Source organism: Panthera onca, chromosome B3, assembly GCF_046562875.1.
Source record: "Panthera onca isolate mPanOnc1 chromosome B3, mPanOnc1 haplotype 2, whole genome shotgun sequence".
Lineage (NCBI taxonomy): Eukaryota > Metazoa > Chordata > Mammalia > Carnivora > Felidae > Panthera > Panthera onca.
The window spans coordinates 86,059,970-86,085,982 of record NC_138344.1 but is presented as its reverse complement, the minus strand read 5'-3'; the positions used below and the strand labels follow the sequence as shown (position 1 = coordinate 86,085,982).

The 26,013-nt window shown below is 33.4% G+C and overlaps 1 protein-coding gene across 4 annotated transcripts in view; it reads right to left on the bottom strand.

Annotated features, from left to right (window-relative positions):
- MIPOL1 (mirror-image polydactyly 1) overlaps positions 1-26,013 on the bottom strand; it is a 306,029-nt gene that overhangs the window by 140,194 nt on the left and 139,822 nt on the right. For all 4 annotated transcript variants that reach the window (XM_060619573.3, XM_078448315.2, XM_060619574.3 and 1 more), the window contains one exon: positions 21,225-21,332. In XM_060619573.3, coding sequence (XP_060475556.1) covers positions 21,225-21,332 — 108 coding nt within the window. The remainder of the gene's footprint in view (positions 1-21,224; positions 21,333-26,013) is intronic.

Below are 26,013 nucleotides of genomic sequence, written 5' to 3'. Positions count from 1 at the left end.
ATGTTGTGTTTATGTGAGATTTTGTTTATCCTGTTTGAAGTTCTTATAGCTTTCTGAATTTGCGGTTTGAAAGTCTTCCATCAGTTTTGGAAAAATCTTGGCTGTTATATCTTTAACTATTACTTCTGTTCCATTGTCTTCCTCATCTCCTTGAGGGACTCCAATTACACATCTATTGGACTATTTACATTCCATCTGTCTTCTTAGTGATTTTTTTCCACCTCCCAAGTGACTTTTTATTTCATGTTTCAATTTGAACTCTAAACCTACTATCTAGTTTACCAGTCATATCATCTGCTGCTAAACCCACTTAATAAGTTTGTAATTTCGGATACTGTGTTCTTCAGCTCTGAGATTTCCATTTGATTCTTTATATTTATAGACCCCCTTTTTTTTTGAGTGAAATGCTTAATCTGCTTTTGCCTTTCTCCTTCATTTCCACTACCTTTTTGAATATTTTAATCATAGCTATTATAAAAACCTTGCCCATTCAACTCTAACATTTGGATTAACTGAGTTGGTTTATATAATGTATGTTTTTCTTGGTTTTGGTAATTTGGTCTTTTCTTTTTGTGTGCCTAATAATTTTCAACTAAATGCTTACCATTGTATGTAAAATAATGGCAGAGATTCCACATATTTATTCTGGTGGTTCAGCCTTACCGATGCCAGGCAAATGGAGCAGGGGCTAATCACTTTAACTTAACCAAGAACTGTGCACCGTAGATATCAGTTTGTAGACTCTGGTTCTCATAAAACAGCTGTAAAGTCCATCATGCTTTTCAGAGACTTTTTTAGTATATGTGCTGCCGAAACGAGCACTTCAGAGACTTTTTAATTATGTTTTTAATCTCCTAACCTGTGCAGCCCCAGGTGTCCTAAAGGAACTACTGGATGTATGCTTGATACCCCTCTTTTCAACAGCACCACAAAAAATCTGCTGGTTTTCCTGTATCCAATATTTTAGTTCAAGATTCAAGAAATCTGCCAAATACGTATTGAGAATCATGGCCTTATAACTAGGGAAGTGCAAAGTGTGCTTGAGTCACATACACACATTATTTTCATTAAAGAATTAAAATTTTCCATAACCACATAACTATACATGAATTATGCTGAAACTTAGGTCACAGACATATACCACTATCTAAAGACAATTGCCACCAAGACAAAATCAACACACCCAATAGAAATCCTGTATCAAGTTTCATGATTTCAGTTATGCAATTTGAGAATTTCTGGAAACAAATGTACTAACAGCACTGAGTATCTTTTTTCCCTTTTACTTCCTCATCAGTAATCACAGAAAAGAATGAAAATAGAAGACTTTTTAAAAAGTAATTCTTTTTCTCACTAGTTTCATCTGACCAAACATTTCTTCTGATCTATGTTAAACTATACACAATACAATATACAAATCCTTGTAGAAATATTTTAGTTATTTGTCATTGAACTTATGTCACTTAAAATAATTTTACTGCTTTTCTGTTTAACACACTTTACTTTTACTTTACTGTTTAACACACTTTTTCCTAAATGCTTTTATATTTTAAAAATTCCATTATTACAGCTATGTTCCCTCAAGTTTCCATTATCGTCCAACTGATATATATATTATTATTATTATTATTATAATTCCTTTTGATACTGCCTGAAGCTGAGAATTATCCACCTAGATGGATACCCATATCAGAATGATTCAGTTTCTGAGTGGAATATCATTTTTTACAGCTTTTATGTAATAAAATTAATTGACTTTATCCTTTAATAAAATAATAGGTATATAGTCAATTGCTTCAATCTACAAAGTGAGATAATTATCATTTTTATGTCAAAACCACTGAGATGCTGGTATTAAGACACTGACATATGTGTAGTCATCATAGGGTGTGATATAAATATACTATGTACACTTAAAGTTGATAAAAATGAATTACCGCTCTATGTTGCTAAATACCTAACATGGTGATTTGTACTAAGCACTTAAGATCTTGACCCAGTGATTCTGTGATTTACCAACTATCTAAACTATCTGAAGAATTAACACTTCCTAAATAAAATAAAATCTAGAATAGCGTTTTTTAGCCTGGGGCACATTGATGGGCTTGGGGGAGAGGGGAAATAAACTCCTTGAAATTTCTGTGTATGTGTGTTTTCCTAGGGAGAACATTCACAGTTGGCACTGGCTTCTCCAAAGGGTTTAATTACACAAAAAGGTTAACAGTTAATATGACTAGTTATATGGAGAAATAAAAAATAACAATCTCCTATCAAAAAACTAAATTATTCCTTTTACATATCAAACAGGCTTGGCATTAACTATAATCTCATGGAAATGCCTTGCTATTATACTTAAAAATTTGTAAAAAAAAAAAAAGAATTCATCACAGGATAGGATACACGTCATCTGGCTTCTATCTACTGTAAGAAATAAGAAGTCTGAAAACAAACAAAAAAACTAAAACAAATCTTTAAAAATTAAATTTCATTAAACTAAACTACCATAGCTAGAAGTATCTCAATTTTGGGAATAAAGTTTATATAATGCATAAGTGTCTTTTGAATATTATGAAATAGTAGGAAATGCACAAAATAATTATTCAAAAAGCACATGTCTATAAATTGGAAACACTGACCCGTAAGCAAAGATAGGTAAGTTGAAACATCAATCCGCACTGAAATCATTAACGACGATATAAACTAACCTAAAGTGAAAATCACATTTGTAGATTTATGAAAAATGTTTTAAAAAATAAACACTATGAAGCAAAAATGCAAATATAAACAGAAAAATGGAGACATACTTACTAGAGGATAATAAAGTAACAAATAATATAATAATTATGTTAGGGTTACATTCATTTCTTTCCAAAAAGGTATTCGAATTTTCATTTTTTCATTAGCTTCAAATTATGAATGAAAATACATTTGTATAAAGCTGAAAAACCAGCTTTTTCCAATTAGTGAACAGCAACAACAAAAATACCCCATCTATGCAAATAAATAGCTGTTATAATCTATAGATAATATAAATCATGCATTATCTTCTGCACACATGTAAGTAGATGAAGAGATAAAATGTATGAGATAAGAGAAGTAAATGCTTGCAAAAGAAAACCAAAGTACACGGTTTAGTTCTTCCACATATTATAAAAAAACTCAGCCACCATGAAGGCCTGTGCCATTCTTAGGCCACTTTCAGGCAGATTCTGAAAAGCTGGAAAGTAAACACAGGTGTTTTAAAACTAGAGCTGCTGTCACGGACAACCACAAACACCCTTAACTCTGATGTTGCAACGCCTCTTTCCCGCCCTGTGTTTTTTAAAGTAATGCCCAAAAAGAAAATGTCAAATGTTTCACCTTTCAACACCTCAAAATAAGTAAGAGCTTAAAGTACTGTTTCACAAATATCTAGCAAACAGATTATTTTTTCACTACTTTTAAGTGTAACCAATTAAATATTAATTACATAAAATAGAAAGTAGAATTTCTTACAAAATTAGCACCACCCCAAACTTTACAACCCCTCTTTTACCATGTTTTTGTAGCAGTTTCTGAGATAAAAATCTGTGTTTGACCACATTTAGATAGTTCTCTTACATAAGTTTTACAGAAAGTATCTGATCTGTTCCCATAAGGTTTAAAACACAAATCAGAAATGAATAAACATCTTTTTTTTTTTTTTTTTTTTTTACAAAAGTAGATAAGTACCTTTGGTTACCATCCAAGAAGATTTAGACTTAGAAAAATTCAAAGCTTGAAAATATGTAATTTACCCTTAGAAAACTGTGTGCTAATGGATACTTAAAGAGTAGAAATCATTTACCAAGAAAAAAAGAAAGCAAAATAATTTCCAAACTGCAACAGACCTGGACTTATATTAAAAAATGGAAAACATTTTCTAATACTAAAATATCATTGAGTCCCTACGATTGTATAATATTGTCCCCCAAAGCAAGGATAACATTCATTAATAATTGATGAGCTACCACCTAACTAGTGAATACAAAAACCAAAGTGAATGAATTATTTACATTTTATCACAGTCATCAAGAAACAGGTGCTGTTAAAAGAATGGCCAAGCATCTATCAGTTCCCAAATCAATCTTGGAGGTTATTTTGGGAGGTTTAGTCCTATCCTCAGAATTCTACATATAATTCCTTTGTACAATTGATATAAGAACTATTTGATAATAGTCATACTTTCATATTTGATTATTCATAATAAGACACCAGTATACTTTCCCATTGCTCTAAGTTTTTTGTAAAGAAAAATATCTGCTTTTAATAAGCAGAAAATGATGAAACAAAATTAATAGGAGTAAAAATTAAGAGTAAATGTCATTTTCATATTAGTATCTACACTTTTCAAAAATTTCTTCAGATATTTTAGAATTTTCTCTTGTATTACCTTTTCTCAAAATGGAAAGACCTGATTTCAGGGCTGCATGATATTTGGCTAATCGGGGGCAATCAACTGTAAATGAGAGAAAAGCAAATAAACTTTTCCATCTTGTTCAGATCCACCCATGCACTGCTTCATCTCACATGTGAAGGACATTATATAGCATTAAGAGACAAAATAATAACATTAAGTTGTGACATACACCAACGGAGTAAGGAAATTTAGAATTAAGTTTGACAGTTCTTAACTGAGTTCACTGTACTTTGGTATTACCACACGTACATGATACCTACAGGCACAAAGGAGCAAGGAAAGGGCAGTGTGTCAGCCTTAGAAGTTAATTTCCTTGCTTTTGTTGGTTTATATTACCATCTAATATTACGTAAACAATCCGTTTCTAGGCAATTTATTTTTTCCTCTGCCATGATGAACTGAGCTCATTTGGACACTAAATATCTTTCAACATATACAAATCTAGTTTAATAGCAACAGCAACAAAAGCTCATAAAAGAATGCCATTTAAACATAAAATTTACAAAAATATATAATATTTGTTTAACTGGAAAAAACACTATTACTTATATTTTACAGCCTTTAAAATGTGCAGGTAATTGGCACAAAAGAATTTATTAATAAACAAATGATTTACCTCAGAATACTCAGGTTTTATTAGTAACCCTTACTTGGCCTTTCTAAAAGTAAATACCTGAAAACTTATGGATCTAGATAAAAATCAACATAAATGACTGACACAAGTTAGATTCCAGAAAATATTCAGAATAAGTGAATTTCTGAAAAGGCATATCAGCGTTCAAAGCTCTTCATCATATAATGGGGCAAAAATATAGTGGACAAATGTACTTTTTGATCCCTGCTATCATAAGTTAATTTCATTATCCTCTTATTCTAGTAAAAACAGTCATTCTAGTATTTAAAATATATGTAATAAATTCAATTTTTAAAATGGGCGCTCTTAGGACAGCAATGTTTAAATGTCTTCAGAATAAAATGCACAAAAATTATTCTGAACTTAAAATAGCAAGTATCAAAAGGAAGTGAAGACTGAACTAAATAATCATAAGCTACAGATAATACTGGAAACAGGATACTGGATTATATTGGAAACACTTCCATGATATATGTGAAAACATGGTATATGATTTTGTGAAATTAAAGAAGTAGAAATACAAAATAATATAAATATCATGTGGATACAATTATGGTTATGCAAGATCTAAAGTTTACATTTTCTAAAGAAAGGGTTACAAGTTATCAAAACTCCAAAACTGTACAGAGTTTTTTTCAAGACTATGAAATATATTCTAAAATATACATTTAATAAGACTGTAAGATAATAAAAATATTGGTGAAATGCCTTTCATATTGCATTTTAAATACTAAGCAATAAATCATAGGATCTTTTAAAATGTGTCTATGAGTCACTAGGCAAGAGTGATTTTTCAAGATGCTTTTTTTTTTGTTTCAGTTAAAATTAAAATCCATGCTGTTTAATCCTTGGAGTCAATTTGTAATTAAGGGGATTTGATGAGAGACCAGGCGCTGAATTAATGATAAAATTTAATATCTGTTTTAATGCATCAACATAACAGAAAAACTAACCAACACTGAACAACACAATAAACTCATTTTGGTACAGAAGGCAAACTACAGCTATGTTAATTTGTGAGTAATTCATTTTCTTTAATAAAGTATACATGCTCAAGGTCGGTAGATGCATTACTAAAAACTATGTGTCTAGGAAAAAACTCATGTCAAATATGTTTCTAGAAAAAAGATTTGCTTGGTACAGGAAACTAGATTGTTAAAATAGTTAATTTTATTGAGAATTTTGTGTAATCTCTAATGAAAGATTTAACTGCTTTCCATCATCATGTCTCATATCAGAAACATTTTTACTTAGTAACCAAAGTAAATCAACTATATTTGATAATCTAAAGTTTGTTTTTTAAATATAAATTTTTTATTTTGAAAGAACATGTAATTTTTAAAAAATCCATCAAAACAAATTTCAGAGCATTTTAAATAAATATCTGGATTTTGACCTATATTTTTCAGTTTTAGTACACAATTCAATTCACAAGACAATGTATTATGTCCAAATTATTTCAAACTACTTTAAGTTACAAACTTGTGTAGAATCTGGTTACTGAAAACACTAAAAATGAAAGAGAAAAATTTCATTTGCCAGCATTCATTCTTTTTTAATTTTTTTTTTTTTTATTTTTTAATGTTTATTTTTGAGAGGGAGAGACAGAGTGCAAGCAGGGGAGGGGCAGAGAGAGAGGAAGACACAGAATCTGAAGCAGCTCCAGGCTCTGAGCTGTCAGCACGGGGCCAGACAGAGGGCTTGTACCCACAAACCATGAGATCATGAGCTGAGCCGAAGTCAGATACTCAACCGACTGAGCTACCCAGGCGCCCCGGCCAGCATTCTTTATGTAGCTTCATCTAACTTACCCTTAAAATCCAAGTAAGAACTTTAAAAAGACATAAAACTGATAATGCTACCAAAATACTAATATCAAGCCAGTGAAAACTGGACAGAACTAAAATTAAAAGCACCATTGGTAGGAAACAAACCTTATTTTCAGAAACAAAAATCCAAACATATTACTTTCACAAACAAATTGGGAAATATTTTGTCGCTAATTTGCTTTCAAACACCAAGTCTATGTCAGCAAGTTTTCAAATCCAGGGTAAGATTTTCCAATTCAGAGTGCTTTGGGTATGGCCCAGATTTATTATTCAGTTAATATTCTTTTAATAATTCTAATACATGCCTTTGTCAAGAACCATTAACCTGTACTCATTACCTAACAAACTGTCAAGAGGACCCTTATTGCTTTTAAAGGTACCCTGGGAGGCTCAGTCGTGCTTCGTGGGTTCAAGCCCCATGTCAGGCTCTGTGCTCAGAGCCTAGAGCCTGGAGCCTGCTCCAGATTCTGTATCTCTCTCTCTCTCTCTCTCTCTCTCTCTCTCTCTCTGCCCCTCATCTGCTCACACTCTGTCTCTGTCTCTCAAAATAAATAAATGTTAAAAAAACCTAAGAATAAAGGTGCCCTGGGTACTGTTTCCAACAATGTATCATACATATCTGCTCTTCTGTGTCTTGGCCACTGTAATACCAAAACTCAATAGGTTAGGAAAAAAAGGGTGGAGATGATGAGGTGAGAGCAGAAGGCAAAGGGGAAAGTGGAACTTAAGGTACTGTTCATGTGACAGAGATAGGAAGGGCCTGGAGGAAATCCTGGGACCAGTGAGCTTCTCACATATTCAGTTTATTTTCAAATCAGTGCTCATTTCGATATTAAAACATTTAATTCTACCACCCAAATACCTCTCCAGTTTGGTGACAAGAGGATTGTAGCCAAACTGAAGACAGGATGAGTAGATATTAGCTGGGCAAAGGAGGAAGGGCAATAGGTGATGTAGGGCATTTCAATCAGAGGAAATACTAGGTCCAAAGACAAGGTGATACAAAGACTTGAAAAGGGTTCCAAGATCTATCTAAAGCCAGCTCACGTAATGATAAATCTGCCAAAGATTCAGTCTCCTACTGAAAGCTTATGTCTTCATTCAAGTATTCATTTTGATTATTTTTTTTTTTTTTGGCATTTTACAAAATGTATAAGACAGGAAAGCATGCAATGTAATTTTGTATTTCTATAATTATGTATGAAAATAAAATCTCACATTCCTAAAATAATAGTATGAAATTCAAAATTAGAAAAACATTGGCATTCAATGTTGAGAGCAATTAAATGTAAGAATTCACAAGTACTGCATTTGTGGTTTGCCGCTGATAATCTCCACAGAAGTTTCCCACAGAAATTCAGTATTCCTTCCATGTAAGAGGTTATGGATCACAGTGGTTTTATCTGAACAGCATCAATTTTTATTGTGTCTTGATGGACTTGATGAACTTACACAGGCTTTGATGATTTGGCTATACCTGGTGCTGTAAATCCACAGAACCACCCTTCAGCGTAACTGTTTTCTTTCAGAGAGCCTGTAATGAATGCTGTCATAGCAATTCTCCATTTAGTATGCAAAGACTGTAAACCTGGTCTAGCTGACAGTCTTGTGTGTTGTAAGGAAAGGCACTCTCGCAAGTAAAACTGTACTGTGTGGAAAACAAAGTCTGGCATTGGAACGGAATGCTGTTAGGAACCAGTGCAGAATTTCTCTCCACTTCCTTTGCTCAGAATTTTGTGTATTTTAATACTTTGGCTCTAACTTTTGATCTTATTTGATTTTTCTGTAGCATTTGACACTGTGAGCCATTCCCTTCATGACTCTACCCTGAATTCTATCATAACACAACCTCTTGGTCATCTTATCTTTCTACTTCTTCTCTACTTTCTACTATCTCCTCTGTGAATCACTTATTTTTGTGCACCAAGAGTAAAATGCTGGAAATCACTATTGTTCCATTTATTTCACTTCTAAATGTGACTTCTGAGTATTCCCATACATTTCAATAATCTGAACTACAACATGTACAAGATCTGGCATCATTCTCTCCCTTCTCCAACTAATTTCCTGCCACTGTATTTCTCACTATGTGTCATGTATGCATGAAGTGACATATTGGTAAGTTACTCTACTTTTATTCAAAATGCAATCATAACAATATAGAGGAAAAAAGAAGGCCGGGAATCACTGGCTTCCAATGGTACATGACCCTTCCTATTCAATTTAAACTTGTCAAGGCCACACTTTAAAAAAGAAATTTATGCTATTCATTAAGCTAGTAATATTGGCATCAAATTGTCACAGCCGAAACAATCTTAAAAAAGAAAAACAAAGTGGGAATTTGAATAATTTTTAAAATCAAGAAAACAATGACAAATCAAATCCAAGAGTTTATTCAAGGAATTGTTCAATATCAAGAACTCAATAAAATTTATTATATGCACTGATAAAAACTTGAAAAAACATTCTAGAAAGAAACTACTTAAATATGAAATAATAGTATTTACTAAAACCCAATAGTAGGGATGATGCTAATACCTTAGGATCCAGAAAGTTACATTTTTTTTAATGTTTATTTATTTTTGAGAGACAGAGAGAGTGCAAGATGGGGTGGGGGGGAGGGGAAGGGCAGAGAGAGAGGGAGACACAGAATCTGAAGCAGGCTCCAGGCTCCAAGCTGTCAGCACACAGCCTGATGCGGGGCTCCAATTCAGAAACCATGAGATCATGACCTGAGCTGAAGTCCAAAGCTTAACCAACTGAGCCACCCAGTTTTTGTCAAACTCTGATCTTCTACCTAAGTCTAAGAAACCACTGATCTGTTCTCCATCATAATGATTTTGTCACTTTGGGACTGTTATATAATTGAGATCACATAGATATAATCCTTTGCTATTGGCTTTTCCCATTCAGCATAATGAGAACCATCAAAGGCACTGCAGGTATCAATAAGTTGCTCTTTTTTATTGCTGAGTCATAGTTGATTGCATGGATGTTGATCCACTGACCCCCTAATGGATATCTAGCTTTCTTTCTAGTTTTGGGCAATAACAAAAAAAGCTGCTACGAACATTTCTGTACAAGATTTTTGTGAACATAAACTTTCATTTCTCTGGGTAAGACTGAGGAGTGCAATAGTTGGGTTACATGTTAAATGTGGCAAACTATCCCAGAGTGGCTGTATAATTTTATATTGCCACCAGTAGTATATAAGAGATTCAGTTTCTGCACATCTTGTCAACATGTGTGTGTGTGTGTGTGTTTCTTGTTTTTTGGGTTTGTTTTTTGTTTTTTGGTTTTTTTTGAGAGAGAGAGTGTGAGTGGGTAAAGAAAGGGGCAAGGGAGAGAAAGAATCTTAAGTAGGTTCCACACTCAGCACAGAGCCTGATGCGGGGTTCAATTCCACAACCCTGGGATCATGACCTGAACTGAAATCAAGAGTTGGATGCTCAACAGACTGAGTTACCTGGGCACCCCTGTATTTTTCATTTAGCCATTCTATAGATGTGACATGGTATTTCATTGTGGTTTTAATGGATGCATAAAATTTAAAAGAGAAATTCAATTTTAAAAAGTTTTAAAAATAATAACATTAAAGTGCAAGGTTTTGGGGTCCTTGTCAAATATTCTGTCAAATATTTTAACCCTGAAAATGAGTCTAGGAATTTGAATTTAAATGTTCATTCTGTTATTCAAGTACTCTACTTCTAGAAATCTATCTTGAAGAAATACCATACAGTCTTTAAAATTTTAACTTACATGTATCCTTTCTCAGGAAACTACTAGAAAGTGTGCTCCATCAAAATGAAAAAGTCAAGCAAGAAAAAAATGAGATACAGGAAACAGGTGATCTAACATAGGAGAAATTAAAGGTAGCCACAGAATGACACTGGAGGTAGGTTCCAAGGCTAGTAATGTCTTATATAGAATAATCAGTTCAGATCCTCAAACAAAAAAAATAGTTTTAGGTCACCTGAAATATTTGAAGGTATTAACAAGATATTTTTATTTAGTAGAGAGGGTACAGAAAGATGTACTAGTGACAGATGTACATTATACAAACAAAAAAATCCAGACCATAATTCTGAGGAAGACGTAATACTGAAAAAGAAAGGAAATGTGGCTTTATAAGAACTGTGAAGAGTGAAATATTTTTATCCTACTTGCAGGCTAACAAATTAGCCTGCCAGTTTCATGCATACTGGCAGAAGACAAGAATTCTGCATTACAAAGAACTTTACTCAGACACAGCACAAACAGCATAAGCTTCCTGTTTGTATTGAGGGTCTCTGCCCTGCGACTCCCATGGGGGCAATGTGGAGGGGAACAGTTATATACTACACACACAGCGGGACTGCATTACAGCTAAGGAACTCCAAACTTAGGGAAGCCAAATCTTTTATAATATGCTGCTAGCAAACCTGCCTGACCTTTGCTTCCGAGGGAGACATTGTTTTTTTTACATTGGACGGTAAACAAATCTGCCCTCTGCTACAGAGGGAGACACTATCTCTATCTTCCAAGGCTGTTTGCTAAGCAAATATTCTCTAGAACATATTTCAGAACAAAGGTCAATTGTGCCTCTGCTCACAGACATGTAGAAATACAAAAAAACCCATGGGAGAACTGTCACCCAGTTGATTTAGAGGGTCACAACCAGCACTAATCTAAGAGAAAGCTAAATCTTCATCTTTATAGTAGGAAGTCAATTAATAATAATAAAAAATGAAAACTAGTATAAGATATTCATTTAGAAATTTACAAATAGAGTGCAAATACAGAAGGAACAGCTGAAAGAGTTGAGAGTGATTTTTTCTGCGGAGCAGAAATCAGGAGAGATAAGGAGGCTGACTGTTATTTTTTTTATTAGAACCCTTATAGAATCATTTGGCTTTTAAAATGATTTGCATTACTAAAACTAAAAATTTGAAAAAATAATCAAAATTTGTTTGCTAAGCTACAGTTAAATATTAAAATACACAAATTTTAAAATACACAGCATACTAAAATATACAAAAATATTTTTCACAGTGCTGTTCATAAAATGCAAAGCTACGAAAAACCTAAACATATAATACTAAGGGAAGAGTTAGTTATGGTGCATCTGTACATTGCAAATTACGTCATACATTAAGGTGATATTTATAGAGTAAGTGTACTGGAGAATGCTTATGAAGTGTTAAGTAGGGAAAGCTGGATACTAAATTGCATGTGTAGTACTAATTCACTTAAGAGATACTTATTCAATGGCTACTATATGTACTTGTAGGAGATCCAGCCAGAGCTGGTTTTCAGCTGCTATGCATAGATACAACCATACAAACTGTTAAGAGCTGGCATCTGTTACAGTTGGTCAGTATCTCTTACTTACTGTCAAATATTTTTAATATCATCAATAGATACAGAAGTGCATAAAGTAACCAAAAATCCTTGATCTCATGGAGCAGTTATTTCTACCAAGAAAACAGAATATGAAAATAATAAATAAGTAAATGTATACTTCCTTAGAAGATAAGTACTCTGGAGTAAAAACAGGGAAGAGGATTGAGAAAATGCTTGGGAAGACCTCAATGAAAGGTGGCATTTGAAGAGACTTGAAGGAGTTAAGAAAGTAAGTAATGTGAATATGTGGGGGTGGGGGAGGGGTGGGGCGAGTGATCCTTGGGAGTAGGAACAGAAAGTACAAAGACCTTCTGATACAAGGGTGCCTGGTATATTTGTGGAACAGCAAGAAAGGAATGTGACTAAGTGAAGGATGGTGACAAGGAGGAAACTGAGGTCCAGATCAAGAGGTCTTGTAGGTTTATCCTCAGGGTGAAATGGCAGCCACTGAAAGGTTCTTGGCAGAGGAGTAATATAATCTAATTTATATTTTAATAGGAATATCCTGGAGGCTGTGTTGAGAATAGAGGAGAGCAAGGATGGAAATAAGAAACCATTAGTAGGCTTTTGTACAAATCCAGGCAAGAGATGATGGAGGCCTGAAAGACAGTAGTAGCAGTGGAAGTGATGAGAAGTGACCGAATTCTTGACATGCATCAAAAGTAGAGCCACGAGAATTTGTTTACAGATGGAATGTGGAATGTAAGAAAGAGAAATCAAGCCTAACTCTAGGATTTTGTCTGCTTCTCTCTGCCCCTCCCCCAATCACGCTCTCTCTGTCTCTCTCTCAAAAATAAACATGAAAAAAATAAATAAATAAAATAAATGTTGATTTCAACTAGGACAGATTAAAACTGGTTTCTAATTTAAAAAACTTACTGATTATGTATTGAGTTCAATCATGTGCTAAATTCCAAGAGAAGAGCAACATGAAAAAGCTATGATCCCTTATGCTTAAGAAATTTTTGATTTAGAGATGACATGTAAACAACCAACTAATATTAGAGACAGAATTAAATAACAGTCATAACAAAAGTAAAGACCAGAGGAATTAAAAAACATGACATGTTTAGGAAGTAGTGGGGGATGGTTGGGGTTTATCAAGACTACAAAGAGAAATGGTAAAAAAAAAAAAGAAAGAAAGAAAGAAAAAGAAAGTAAAACACAAAGTAAAAGAATACAAAAACACTAATTCAAAGGGATACAAGCATATCTGTGTTTACTGCAGCATTATTTACAATAGCCAAACTATGGAAGCAGCCTAACTGACCACCAACAGATGAGTGGATAAAGATGTAGTGTGTACATATATATAATGGAACATTATTCAGCCATAAGAAAGAATATCTTGCCATTTGGAACAATACAGATGGAGTTATAGAGTATAATGCTATAAGTCAGTCTGAGAACGACAAATACCATATAATCTCACTCATAGTGGAATTTAAGAAACAAAAGAGCAAAAGAAACAAAAAAAAAAAAAAAAGAGAAAGTGAGAGAGAGAGAGAGAGAGAGAGAGAGAAACCAAGAAACAATAGAGAGCTGATGGTTACCAGAGGGGAAGTAGGTAGAAAGATGGGTTAAATGGTGATGGGGATTAAGGAGTGCACTTGTTGTGATGAGCACAGGGCGATGTATGGAATTGTTGAATTGCCAATTATGGAAATGTTGACTATAACAATGTATGTTAACTAACTGGAATTAACATAAAAACTTTAAAAACTTAAAAAAAATAAAAAAGACAGAAAGGAAGAAAAAGAAAAGAGAAAGAAAGAAAAAGAAAGAAAGAAAAAAAGAAAGAAAGACGGAAAATAAAACACAGGCTAAAATTGTAGCGCAGAATCTTAAATTCCGCACTTCGGAGGTTTGGATTATATGCTATACGTAATAGAAAGCAACTGAAATTTTTTATTTGACCATTATTTTACTCTTGCCCTTGACAGTTACTTTTCTCTCTGTATATTTAAGGAACTATTCCCATTGCTGCTTTCTGGGTATTTAAGATATTATTCCATTATTACTATTGAGAAGTCAGTGAGTCTAAATGCCATTTCTTTGTTAAATATCTTTTTTTTTTTTTTAATGTTTTGGCTGCTCTTTATTTTATTTTTTTTCTTTTAGAGAGAGAGAGAGAGAGTGCACAAGAGGGAGAGAGGGGCAAGGGACAGAGAGAGAGAGAGAGACAGACAGACAGACAGACACAATCTTAACCAAGCTCCACACTCAGTGCAGATCCCAATGCGGGGTTCAATTCCATGACTCTGGGATCACGACCTGAGCCAAAATCAAGGGCTGGTCGCTCAACTGACTGAGCCACCCAGGTGCCCCAAATAGGTCTTTTCTAATGGTTGTTTTTAAGAGCTTTAACTTTCATGTTCTGTAGTTTCTTCTAATTTATCATACTTAGAATTGATTTGGTATTCCTAGATCTGAGGCTTGTGTCACTTGACAATTCTGGGAGATACTCAGTCATGATTTCTTCGTATCTTGCCTTTCCCTGTTCCCTATATTATCTACTCTAGAATTCCAAATAGATTTTAGATCTTTTCACTCTATCTTTTGTGTCTTTTAACATTTTATATTTTTCTTTCTGGCTTCCATTTCCATACTTGGTTTAGATATATCTTCCAGTTCATTAACAGTTTCTTAACATGTGTTAAACCTATTTGCTGTTTAAGTTTTTTTTATTAATTTCTGTAAATTCAATCTCATTTGGCTTTCCAAATTCACTTGATCATTTTTAGCTATTTTCCTTGCTTTTATTTTTAAGCATCTCTTTTTAAAGATACTACTTAAACATTTATATTCTGTGACTGATAATTAGAATACCTAAACTATTTGTTGTTTTAGTAAATGATTCTGCTGCGTTATGTTTTTACTAACTTTCATTAGAAGTGCCTTCTTCTCTTATGTGTTTTTTGATAGCTCTGGGTCTTTGAAATTTTATCTATAAGAAATATTAGAGGCTAATTGGAAGGTAATTTGCTTTGGTCTGTTGTCTATGGGTCCTGCCAGGGTAGGACTACTTCAGTTAAATCCTCAGCTTTTAGAGTTACACAGATAGCAAGAATTCAGGCAACCTGTGTGGTTCCAAAACCTGCCTTAAAGCTGGCCAAGGATGATGAATTCTGAGCAATTTCCTCTCCTCCACAGTCAAGAAAGTCAAATTCCTTTGTTACCTTATTTTGTATGAAGGGCTTGACTCTTGTTCACCTAAACACTAATGGTGTGGCCATTATGATACCAGCTTCAAGAGAGGGTATCTCATTACACTCTCTGGCTTAAACAGGCTCCAGGCTCTGCCTCTTGTTTGTCTTGTCCTTGAAACCATTAAAATGGAAAATTCACCAAGGTCTGACAAATGCTCTCAGAGTAAAAGACAACTTCAGGCAATCACTTACTTCTCATGTCCCCTGCTCTCATTTCTACTTTGTTTTAGGTCTTTGTAAATTCCTTATCTTCCTGTCTTTTCTATAATGTTGTTGTAAAATATACTTAAAATATACATTTTAGCCATCCTTTTTCATTGTTTTTATAAGGGTCATTCAAGGGTCATTGTTGAAAATGCAAGACAATGAAAGTTTTTGAGTAGTGAAGTGTCCCTTCTGTTTTAGAATGATGGCTAATGAAAGTAACAACTGGTTAGAGAGGTGAGAAACCAAGGACAGAAAAGTTAGGAGGGTACAGGCATACTTTGGAAATATTGTATTTGGAAATATTCTAGACACCTGCAACAAAGTGAATATTGCAATAGGGTGAGTCAAATGCATTTTTTAATTTCCCAGCACATATAAGCATTATGTTTTCACTATACTATAGTCTATTAAATGTGCAATAGCATTGTGTCTAAAAAAACACAATGTGTATCCCTCAATTAAAAAACACTTTATTGGTAAAAAACACTAACCATCATCTGATCTTAGTGAGTTGTAATCACTTATCACAGATTACCACAACAAATATAATTCTAATGAAAAAATCTGAAATATTGCACAAAAATTATCAAATGTGACACAGAGACAAAAAGTTGAAAAAAATGGCACCAAAAGACTTGCTTGGGATACAGAGGTGCCACAAACCTTCAATCTGAAGAAAATGTATTATCTGTAAAGTGCAATGAAATGAAGCACAATAAAATGAGATATACTTGTAATATTATTATCGAGATCATGAATTTGACATAGGGTAGGGGTAGGACAATAAAAATAGAAAGGAAAATAGGAGAGAAATCATTGTTGCAGAATTGACAGGACTGAATGTCTGACTGCTTTGTGGTGGATGACAGCCTAAAAGAATATGAAGGTTATGCCAATTACATTAACCTACGTGTCTAAGGAGTATGGTAGTATCATTAATTAATAGATGTTAATTGATCAATTTGGAAGTAAATAACGGAAAACTATTAAGTGATTTAAAATATGAGGTATATCTATTACCAGAAAAAGAAATCAGGGTATAGGTGCTTAATGTTCTCAAAGTAGCTCATTGGCTAAGGGGCTCAATAATGTTAATGGCTAGCTTCTGGTGTTTTCTTCATGGCTATAAGATGGTTGATGTAGTTCCAGGCAGCAGTAAGTGTTTAAGGTAATAAGATGCCTGCTGTATCAGTCCTACATGAAGGAAACAAAAACTTTTCCAGAGACACTCCAACTTCTCTCTACCCTGTTGAATTCCTCTTATGTCATATTAGCAAAAAGAAAGGCTGAGAAAGTGTTTAACTTCTCCTGGTTCTATAGTAAAGACAAACAAAGGAGAATACGATTGGGAATAAATGTTAAGTCATACAGTCAATAGTGTTAGACTCAGGTCCTGACTTCTTTCTGGGGAGAGAAGACTTAGGGAGTCAAATTAGGGATTTGTTTTCAAACTTGTTGTGGTTAAGGAAACATTAAGATATCCAAGTGGAAGGGCAGATGAGATAGTCATTAAGATATAAATAACAGGTGATAGTGTAGGAATGGATGAAATTAGAAGAAACAAGTCTACAATAAAAGAAACTCCAAATGTTGGTGAGATAGTGGAGAAACAAATCAAATTCATTACTGATAGGAATGAAAAATAGTACAGCTACTCTGGAAGATAGTTTGGTAGTTTCTCCCAAAACTAAACATTCTTATCATACAACCCAGCAATTGAGTCCTTGGTATTTCTCCATATGAGCTGAAAATTTTATGTCCACAAAAAATTCTGCAAATGGATGTTTATAGAAACTTTCATACTTTATTTTCATTTCATATTCAAAGTTGCCAAATTCTGGAAGCAAGCAAGATGTCCTTCAGTAGATGAGTAGATAAATAAACTGTGGTACATCGAGAAAATGGAATACTAAACACTAAAAAGACATGAGCTATGAAGCCATCAAAAAATATAGAGAAAGTTTAAATGAATACATAATGTATGATTCCAACTAAATGACATTCTGGAAAAGGCAAAACTACGGAGACCATAAAAAGATTAATGGGTGGCAGATATTGGGAGGAGAGAAAAATAAATAGGTAGAACACAGAGGATTTCTAGAGTGAAACTCTTCTATATGATACTGCAGCAGTAGAGAGTAATGTACCTTTGTTAAAATCTGTAAAATGTACAGCACTAAGAGTGACCCTTAATGTAAACTGTGGACTGTGGGCAAAACTGATGTAGACTCATGAAGTGTAACAAATATACAAATATGGAGCTGGATGCTGAGGGCATTTACATGTGTGAAGGCAGGAGGTATGTGGGAACTCTGCACTCTCTGCTTAATTTTGCTGCCAATCTACAACTGCTCTAAAAAAAAAAATAAATGAATAAAGATTTTTTTTTTTAAGAATAATAAGGGACTTATCACACAACTTAGGAATAGGTAGAAAAAGAGGCACCAACTAAAGAACACCATTCAAAGAAGAAAAATGATATAGCAATAGAGAACCACAGGAAAGTATTTCAAAGGGCAGGACCAACAAAATTGAAGTGTGTTCTAGTTACACTGACTGGGATGCTGAGTAGAATAAAGAATAAGTTTCACAGGTTTAATCACCAGAGGTCATTTATAATCTAAGAAAGAATGGCTTTCAATGGAATTACAGTGGAGAAGTCCAATTGTAGGAAGTGAAAGACATATGATAAAGAAGGTAAATAAATAAAATGAAAGAGGAAAAGAAGGCAGTATACGTGAAATTTCTCAATAAGTTTGATGTCTGCATATTTATGGCTGATCTAAATTTATTTAAAAATATTAAATATCCAAAATTGTGTTCCTCAAGAAACCAATTTCCTCACATAAATGGATAAAATGTACTTTAAATGAGAAAATAAGCTTTTATTAAATTAACTATTATGCTATAGACTGGTATCAGTATAAATTTAGCCCTTCATCCCATACGTACCAGTGTGTTTTACTTGTTATTAGGGAAAACCGCAAACGCTATAAAATTAGGGGGAAATTCCATCTTAGAGAATTTAGCTGGTATAATCCCATGCTACTTTAAAAATAATGTATATGATCACCAAATAACGAATTTTATCCTCTACCACCAGAACTAATTTAGAAAGAATTCCCAGGTTATCAAAATAAACAAAGATTTATTATTTGAACAGTACTATAATATTAAAAAGTATTTCTTTGTATGATAATCAAGTATTTGCCTTAATCTACTGGAAAGTCCTATATAATGTATGACCATTAACTTGGATTTTTCCCAAACATATCACTAGGACTGTTTCCTTTATGAATTTCAGCATTACACAATTAAATAAACCATAAATTTTTCAGCTCTCATCCTAATCAAATTTACCTTTTACTGATATCAATAACAGTACTTTTTATAATAAAATACTAGAAATATTATTGACTGACTGAAGGTCCCTAGAGACAGTGACTCTTTTAAAAAATTTCTCCCTAAAGCTTATTTACATAGTAACTAAATATTGAATGAGTTAACAAACACAAAAATAATTGTAAGTGTGCCATAAAAGATAGGCATACTGCTGAGAAAATACACAAACAACTGATTCATTAGACAGCTTGATAATAAACTTATTATTCAGAACTTATATGGCAACTTGAAGATACAGAATGCAACACCCAAAGCACCAAAAACAGAACAAAATCCCTAGAAGGTAAGAATAATTTTAAAAAATGATTCAGAATAAAGCAGATATATAAAATAAATTCAAGGTTTCTCATGAGAAAATTGGCATAAAATAACTAAAAAAAGGATTCAAACGTAGCTTTGTTTATATATTGTTTTATATAGTCCATAATTTATACAGATTTCTATTTTATAGGGGTTTTGTTTTGGGTTTAAATTTCCAGGGGTTTTTTGTTCTATATCTTACCTTCTAATTTTAATAACCTTTTAGAAATGTACATTTCTTTTTCTCCACAGATAGCAGGTGCCATTTAATTCAATTTATTTTTTATATATTTATTTATTTTTTATATGAAATTTATTGTCAAATTGGTTTCTCTACAACACCCAGTGCTCATCCCAACAGATGCCCTCCTCAATTTAACATAAATACACAACAAAAAATCCAGAAGAAGGACTATGGTATTATTATGTACTTAACAGACTAGAATTTTAATTTTAGGTCTGTTTTACATAAGAATAGCCATATCATATATGGCACATGAAGTCTGTCCCCTGATGCTGATAATAAAGTGGCATATATAATGTAAGCTGCCTTTAAAACAATCCTTCTTTTGATTTGCAAGTATACACTGGAAAAAATGATTATACTAAATTTTACTCAAATAATTTTAAATTCCTTGGGGTAATTAAAAAATGATCAAGAATCTAAATTTCTTTTCTTTCCCCCTTATTGCTCTAGTCTATCTATGAATTTGAGAGAAAAGAGGAGAAAGTGCATTAAACAATGACAACAAAGTTATCATAGGCTCCTAATTACTCATTGAGAATTTCAAAATGAAGCTAAACACATTTACAGAAAAATCTGACTTCAACCAAACTTCACACTTTTTGACAGACTAAAATATTTTCCACTTCAAAATGTCACCATTTTTCTAATTTTGGTAGATAATCCTGGCTTAGTGAGTTATCCTGCTAATGCTGTAATACTCTCCTGCAAACTGTAGCAAAAAGAGAATTTAAGAAAACAAAGTACAATTTTCTTGATAGCATATTTTTTCTTACTGCACAATCATGACAATGATGAATCTTTTCTGTTTCCTATAGATGTGGTTTTGTTTTTATTTTTAAGCAGTTAATGAGAATGTAAGCACCTTGAGGGCAGGAACTACTACTGTGTCATAGATAGGTACTATGCTAGGAATTGGGACAAAGATGAAAAAGGAGAATGGAAAGTCATAAGTACAATAAGAAAAAAATATATAATTAGTAGAATAAAAATGATGTTGGATCTATTTTCATGATTATTGGATCTATACTAAAACGAAACAGAACCTCTTATCATGAAATGTACACTTGTTTCAAGTTCTGGTACACTATCTTCTTCCTTTTTTTTTTTTTTTTTTTTGTAATAAGTAACATTTTAAGTACTATTTCAATTCCCAAATATATTCACATACCCTTCAGGGAGAGTCACTTCTGTGAGTTAATAATATTACAAGATTAGTGTAATAAATATTGATGTGAAGAAAAGGCTCATGGTTTAATTTTTTTTCTTTTATAGTGTGGCCACATTTTATTAACTACAAAAGGTAAAAATATATTGTAAAATCAGAAACAGAATGAACCCAAAGTACTAATATACCACCACTCAAAATTCAGAAAATATGTTGTTTTCATGTACACATAACACGAAATAAAATAATACCATAACAGAAGGGTGCTGTATCTGTGTTTAAAGAAGGGGTTGTTGGCAAACACCACAGCTCACTTCTGCGGAAATGTACACAACTGATATATGCAGCACAGAAAGCTGGCACCAAGGGCTTACAACCTTAATTTGCCTGTAAGAAGGAACAGAGATTTACCTTCAGAGCACGTTCTTGATTGTTTTCAGCAGTCAGATGTCTCATGTTGTTTGCTGAAGTCTGGTTCTGCTCTTTCAGATGATGAAGCTCCTGCTCTAGCCGTTTGCACTGCCACAAGGGAAGAATCCCATTAAGTAAAGGAGTTATAGCATTTTTTTTTCAAACAAGCCATATGAATTAATGTAAATAATACCACTGCATTCACTAAAAGACAAGGTATCTTTCGCAACAAGAATAGTAAGTTAAAAGTAATGATGAATAAGAACAAAATAATATTGTTTATAGTACTCTGGCAATTCAATTGCAATTATCTTTTATTAATCTAAATATTACCATGAGTTAGAAAAATACTTTGTGCTTTCATAAAATTAAGATCAAACTACATTTAAAATTATTTTCTTCATTGATCAAGTGGTTTTTATTAGGTATCTCTTGGCTGAATAAAAACATCTAAAAGTCACATGGGGTTCTAAGTAAACCTCAATATGGTATTCTGTGATGAATTTTTATTAAATTTTTTAAAATAGCAATTATAAAATATGTATTAAGAGGTTTTCCAGATTTTTAGAAATATCTAAGGAAACAATTGTGTAAGGAAGAAAGTAGTAACTATAGTGCTATAGGTTTGGAAACAACTAAGGAAACAAATGTTTTTCATTTCTATTTTGGCTAAACCTTATTTTTAAGTAAAACAAGTGATAACAAACATGAAATGACATTCTGACCTACAGGAGATATATGAGAATATAAGTAAAAAAAATAAATTATAAATAAAAGCATAAATGGGCATCTATGTTAAAAAATAATTGAACTATGACATTTGAATACAAGATCTTCATATAAATATATCGAACATTTTACACAATAATTATAAAGTGATGTGCTGTAATTCAGGACCATATCAAGATACATGGGGGGATTATCTAAAGGAATAAAGTACTAAAGCCATCTTTCAGGAAAAAAGTTAAAAAATCACTCCTTAATTTATCTATTTGTAAGTTAGAATATTTAAGGGATGCCTGGCTGGCTCAGTTGGATAGAACATGGGATTCCTGGTTGTGATTTTGAGCCCCACGCTGGAAGTAGACATTACTAAAAAATTAAACTTAAAAAAATTAGGATATTTAAGTAACAACCAGTAAGTAAATACCTATACAAAGTTAATTCTAGATTAGTTGACAAGTAGCTAGTTGTCCTAATGAATTAAAAATCATTATTACAAAATAATCAAGATACAGGCATAATCCAGTTTGGCATCTAACACTGATTTTTTTGCCTCTGACCTCTATAATATTTAGTCCATATCAGTATTTCTCAAGCCTTAGTAATATACAAGTCTTTTTATATTTTTTATTTTTTTAAGTTTGTGTATTCATTCTGAGAGCGTGCATGCACACATGTGCACGTGAGCAGGAGAGGGGCAGAGAGAGGAAGAGATTTACAAGCAGGTTCCATGCTATCAGTGCAGAGAGCAGGGCTTTGATCCCATGAACTGTGAGATCATGACCCTAACCAAAATCGAGAGTTGTGATGCTTAACCGACTGAGCCACCCAGGCGCAAATCCTTTTAAAAGAAATGTCATACCAAACTGCTGATATTGACTTAAATTATAGAATGATGTTTTACAATACAACACTGAATATACATGACTCATGCATATATAATACAACTATAAAACCAAAATATATTTATAAATGAAGTAAAATAATAATCACAAAATCAAGATTTTTAAAATATTAATTTAATTTACCAGATAAAGTTTTGTTGAAATTAAGTTCTGCAATATAGTGCTGACTACATTATAGTCAAATATAATATAGTGGCAGATCATTTCATGTTGCCATGAATATTCCAACATGTGCTGTGTGACAACTTGAATCACTTATCACATTTTTAGGGGTGCCTGGGTGGCTCAGTCAGTTAAGTATCCAACTCTTGATTTCGGCTCATCTCATGATCTCATGGTTCATGGGATCAAGCCCCACTTTGGGCTCTGTGTGACAGCATGGAGCCTGCTTGAGATTCTCTCTCTCTCTCTCTCTGCTCCTACCCCACTCACTCCTCTCTCAAAATAAATAAATAAGATTTTAAAAAATTACTTACCACATTTTAAAAATGATTTGAGTGAAACCTTTGTGACATTACATCATTTGGCCTTCATTTGGAAGGGACACATGATTTACACATGATTTATATCTGTCCCATTTTGCCTGTAACAATTCAAATATTTGCTCATAAATGCAACCAAAACATAAATGTGTTTTGTGAAGACACAAATCATGAGGCATGAAAACGAGTAAGACGTAGCAGTGAGCATCACAATCCAGCAGAAGTATTCTTTACTAGAATTAACCTCTACATTTTCAATTGATTTTAATACAAAATTATTACATATTAAGTACTTAAACGGAATGACTATGACTTACGAGGTTACAAATGTGGGGGAGATAATTTTGGCTATGGGATAAAAGAATGTCTCATGGAGCTGATGACATCTGAGTTGGGCTTATTCGGGGAACATGATTTTATAAGTTGAATGAAGAAAAAGAGGAAGAACACAGGAGGAAAGGTAGAAATGTCAAGGGTCTGCTTGAAGAAAGTGAGAAATCATGGTCACAAGTTGACCACCTATTTAAGTAAGGAAGTAAGTAGGAAATCAGAAATAACCCAGGGATAGAGACTTCTTTCCTACTTACATAATACACAAAATATGAAACACTGTAGTCAAACAGAGAAGTATAACTTAAGAACAATAAAGCTACTGTTGACCTGAGGGCATTTATTCACATTGCATACTTGGGCTCAGTTTCCATGGCCATGAAGTACAAGAGGGATAGAAGATAAGGCCCAGGGACCACTCAAACTAGCAAGTGTCCTAAAGGACTACAGTTTCAAGTTGTTTAGTGATCCTCCCTACTTTAATGAACAAAAAGAAAGAAGACAAATGCTAGAGAAAATGGATGTTGCTAGATCAAGTATTACATAACATCTTCCATGGTTTTAGAGTTTCATTTTGAACTAACATAATTAAAAATACTTTCCCTGATCATATTCTGCCAAATATTAATATTCTTAAAGGTTCTAATGAATAAACTGAGACTTAGGAGGTTTCTTACATCTTTTAAACTTAAAAAACATTTTTTTAAACACAAAATGGATAAAGGACCTGAATGTGAGACAGGAAACCATCAAAACCCTAGAGGAGAAAGCAGGAAAAGACCTCTCTGACCTCAGCCGTAGCAATCTCTTACTCGACACATCCCCAAAGGCAAGGGAATTAAAAGCAAAAATGAATTACTGGGATCTTATGAAGATAAAAAGCTTCTGCACAGCAAAGGAAAACAACCAACAAAACTAAAAGGCAACCAACGGAATGGGAAAAGATATTTGCAAATGACATATCGGACAAAGGGCTAGTATCCAAAATCTATAAAGAGCTCACCAAACTCCACACCCGAAAAACAAATAACCCAGTGAAGAAATGGGCAGAAAACATGAATAGACACTTCTCTAAAGAAGACATCCGGATGGCCAACAGGCACATGAAAAGATGCTCAACGTCGCTCCTCATCAGGGAAATACAAATCAAAACCACACTCAGATATCACCTCACGCCAGTCAGAGTGGCCAAAATGAACAAATCAGGAGACTATAGATGCTGGAAAGGATGTGGAGAAACAGGAACCCTCTTGCACTGTTGGTGGGAATGCAAATTGGTGCAGCCACTCTGGAAAGCAGTGTGGAGGTTCCTCAGAAAATTAAAAATAGACCTACCCTATGACCCAGCAATAGCACTGCTAGGAATTTATCCAAGGGATACAGGAGTACTGATGCATAGGGGCACTTGTACCCCAATGTTTACAGCAGCACTCTCAACAATAGCCAAATTATGGAAAGAGCCTAAATGTCCATCAACTGATGAATGGATAAAGAAATTGTGGTTTATATACACAATGGAATACTACGTGGCAATGAGAAAGAATGAAATATGGCCTTTTGTAGCAACGTGGATGGAACTGGAGAGTGTGATGCTAAGTGAAATAAGCCATACAGAGAAAGACAGATACCATATGTTTTCACTCTTATGTGGATCCTGAGAAACTTAACAGAAACCCATGGGGGAGGGGAAGGAAAAAAAAAAAAAAAAGAGGTTACAGTGGGAGAGAGCCAAAGCATAAGAGACTGTTAAAAACTGAGAACAAACTGAGGGTTGATGGGGGGTGGGAGGGAGGGGAGGGTGGGGGATGGGTATGGAGGAGGGCACCTTTTGGGATGAGCACTGGGTGTTGTACAGAAACCAATTTGACAATAAATTTCATATATTGGGAAAAAAAAACTTAAAAAACATTTTTTTAATTGAACTTAAGTAAATGCTATCTGTATACTGTTACAGTGCCCTTGGGAACTAGGGCTCACATCAAATGAGACGAAAATAAAGACGAAAGATAAAATACGTAAAAAACCTTTTAGTTCAGAAATTGAACTGAAGCATCAGTATGAGGATACAAAGAGTTTTACCTTTAAAAAATATGTGTTTGTGTATTTCCTAGTTCTGCCCATTGAAAAAGATAGAAATAACAGGAAATCCGGTAGCAATGAGTACTTTTAGCACCTACCCTATGAGTTTCAAGTACCATTTCCTACTAAAAATATAGGACTCCATGGATATACGGCTGACTCCAGGTCTGGGACAAGAAATATACAATATGATCCAAGAACACGTGTTCTTAGCAGAAGTTTTGTATTAATCAGGACTAAGAAATTATCAAAGAGACTCAGAAAACACTC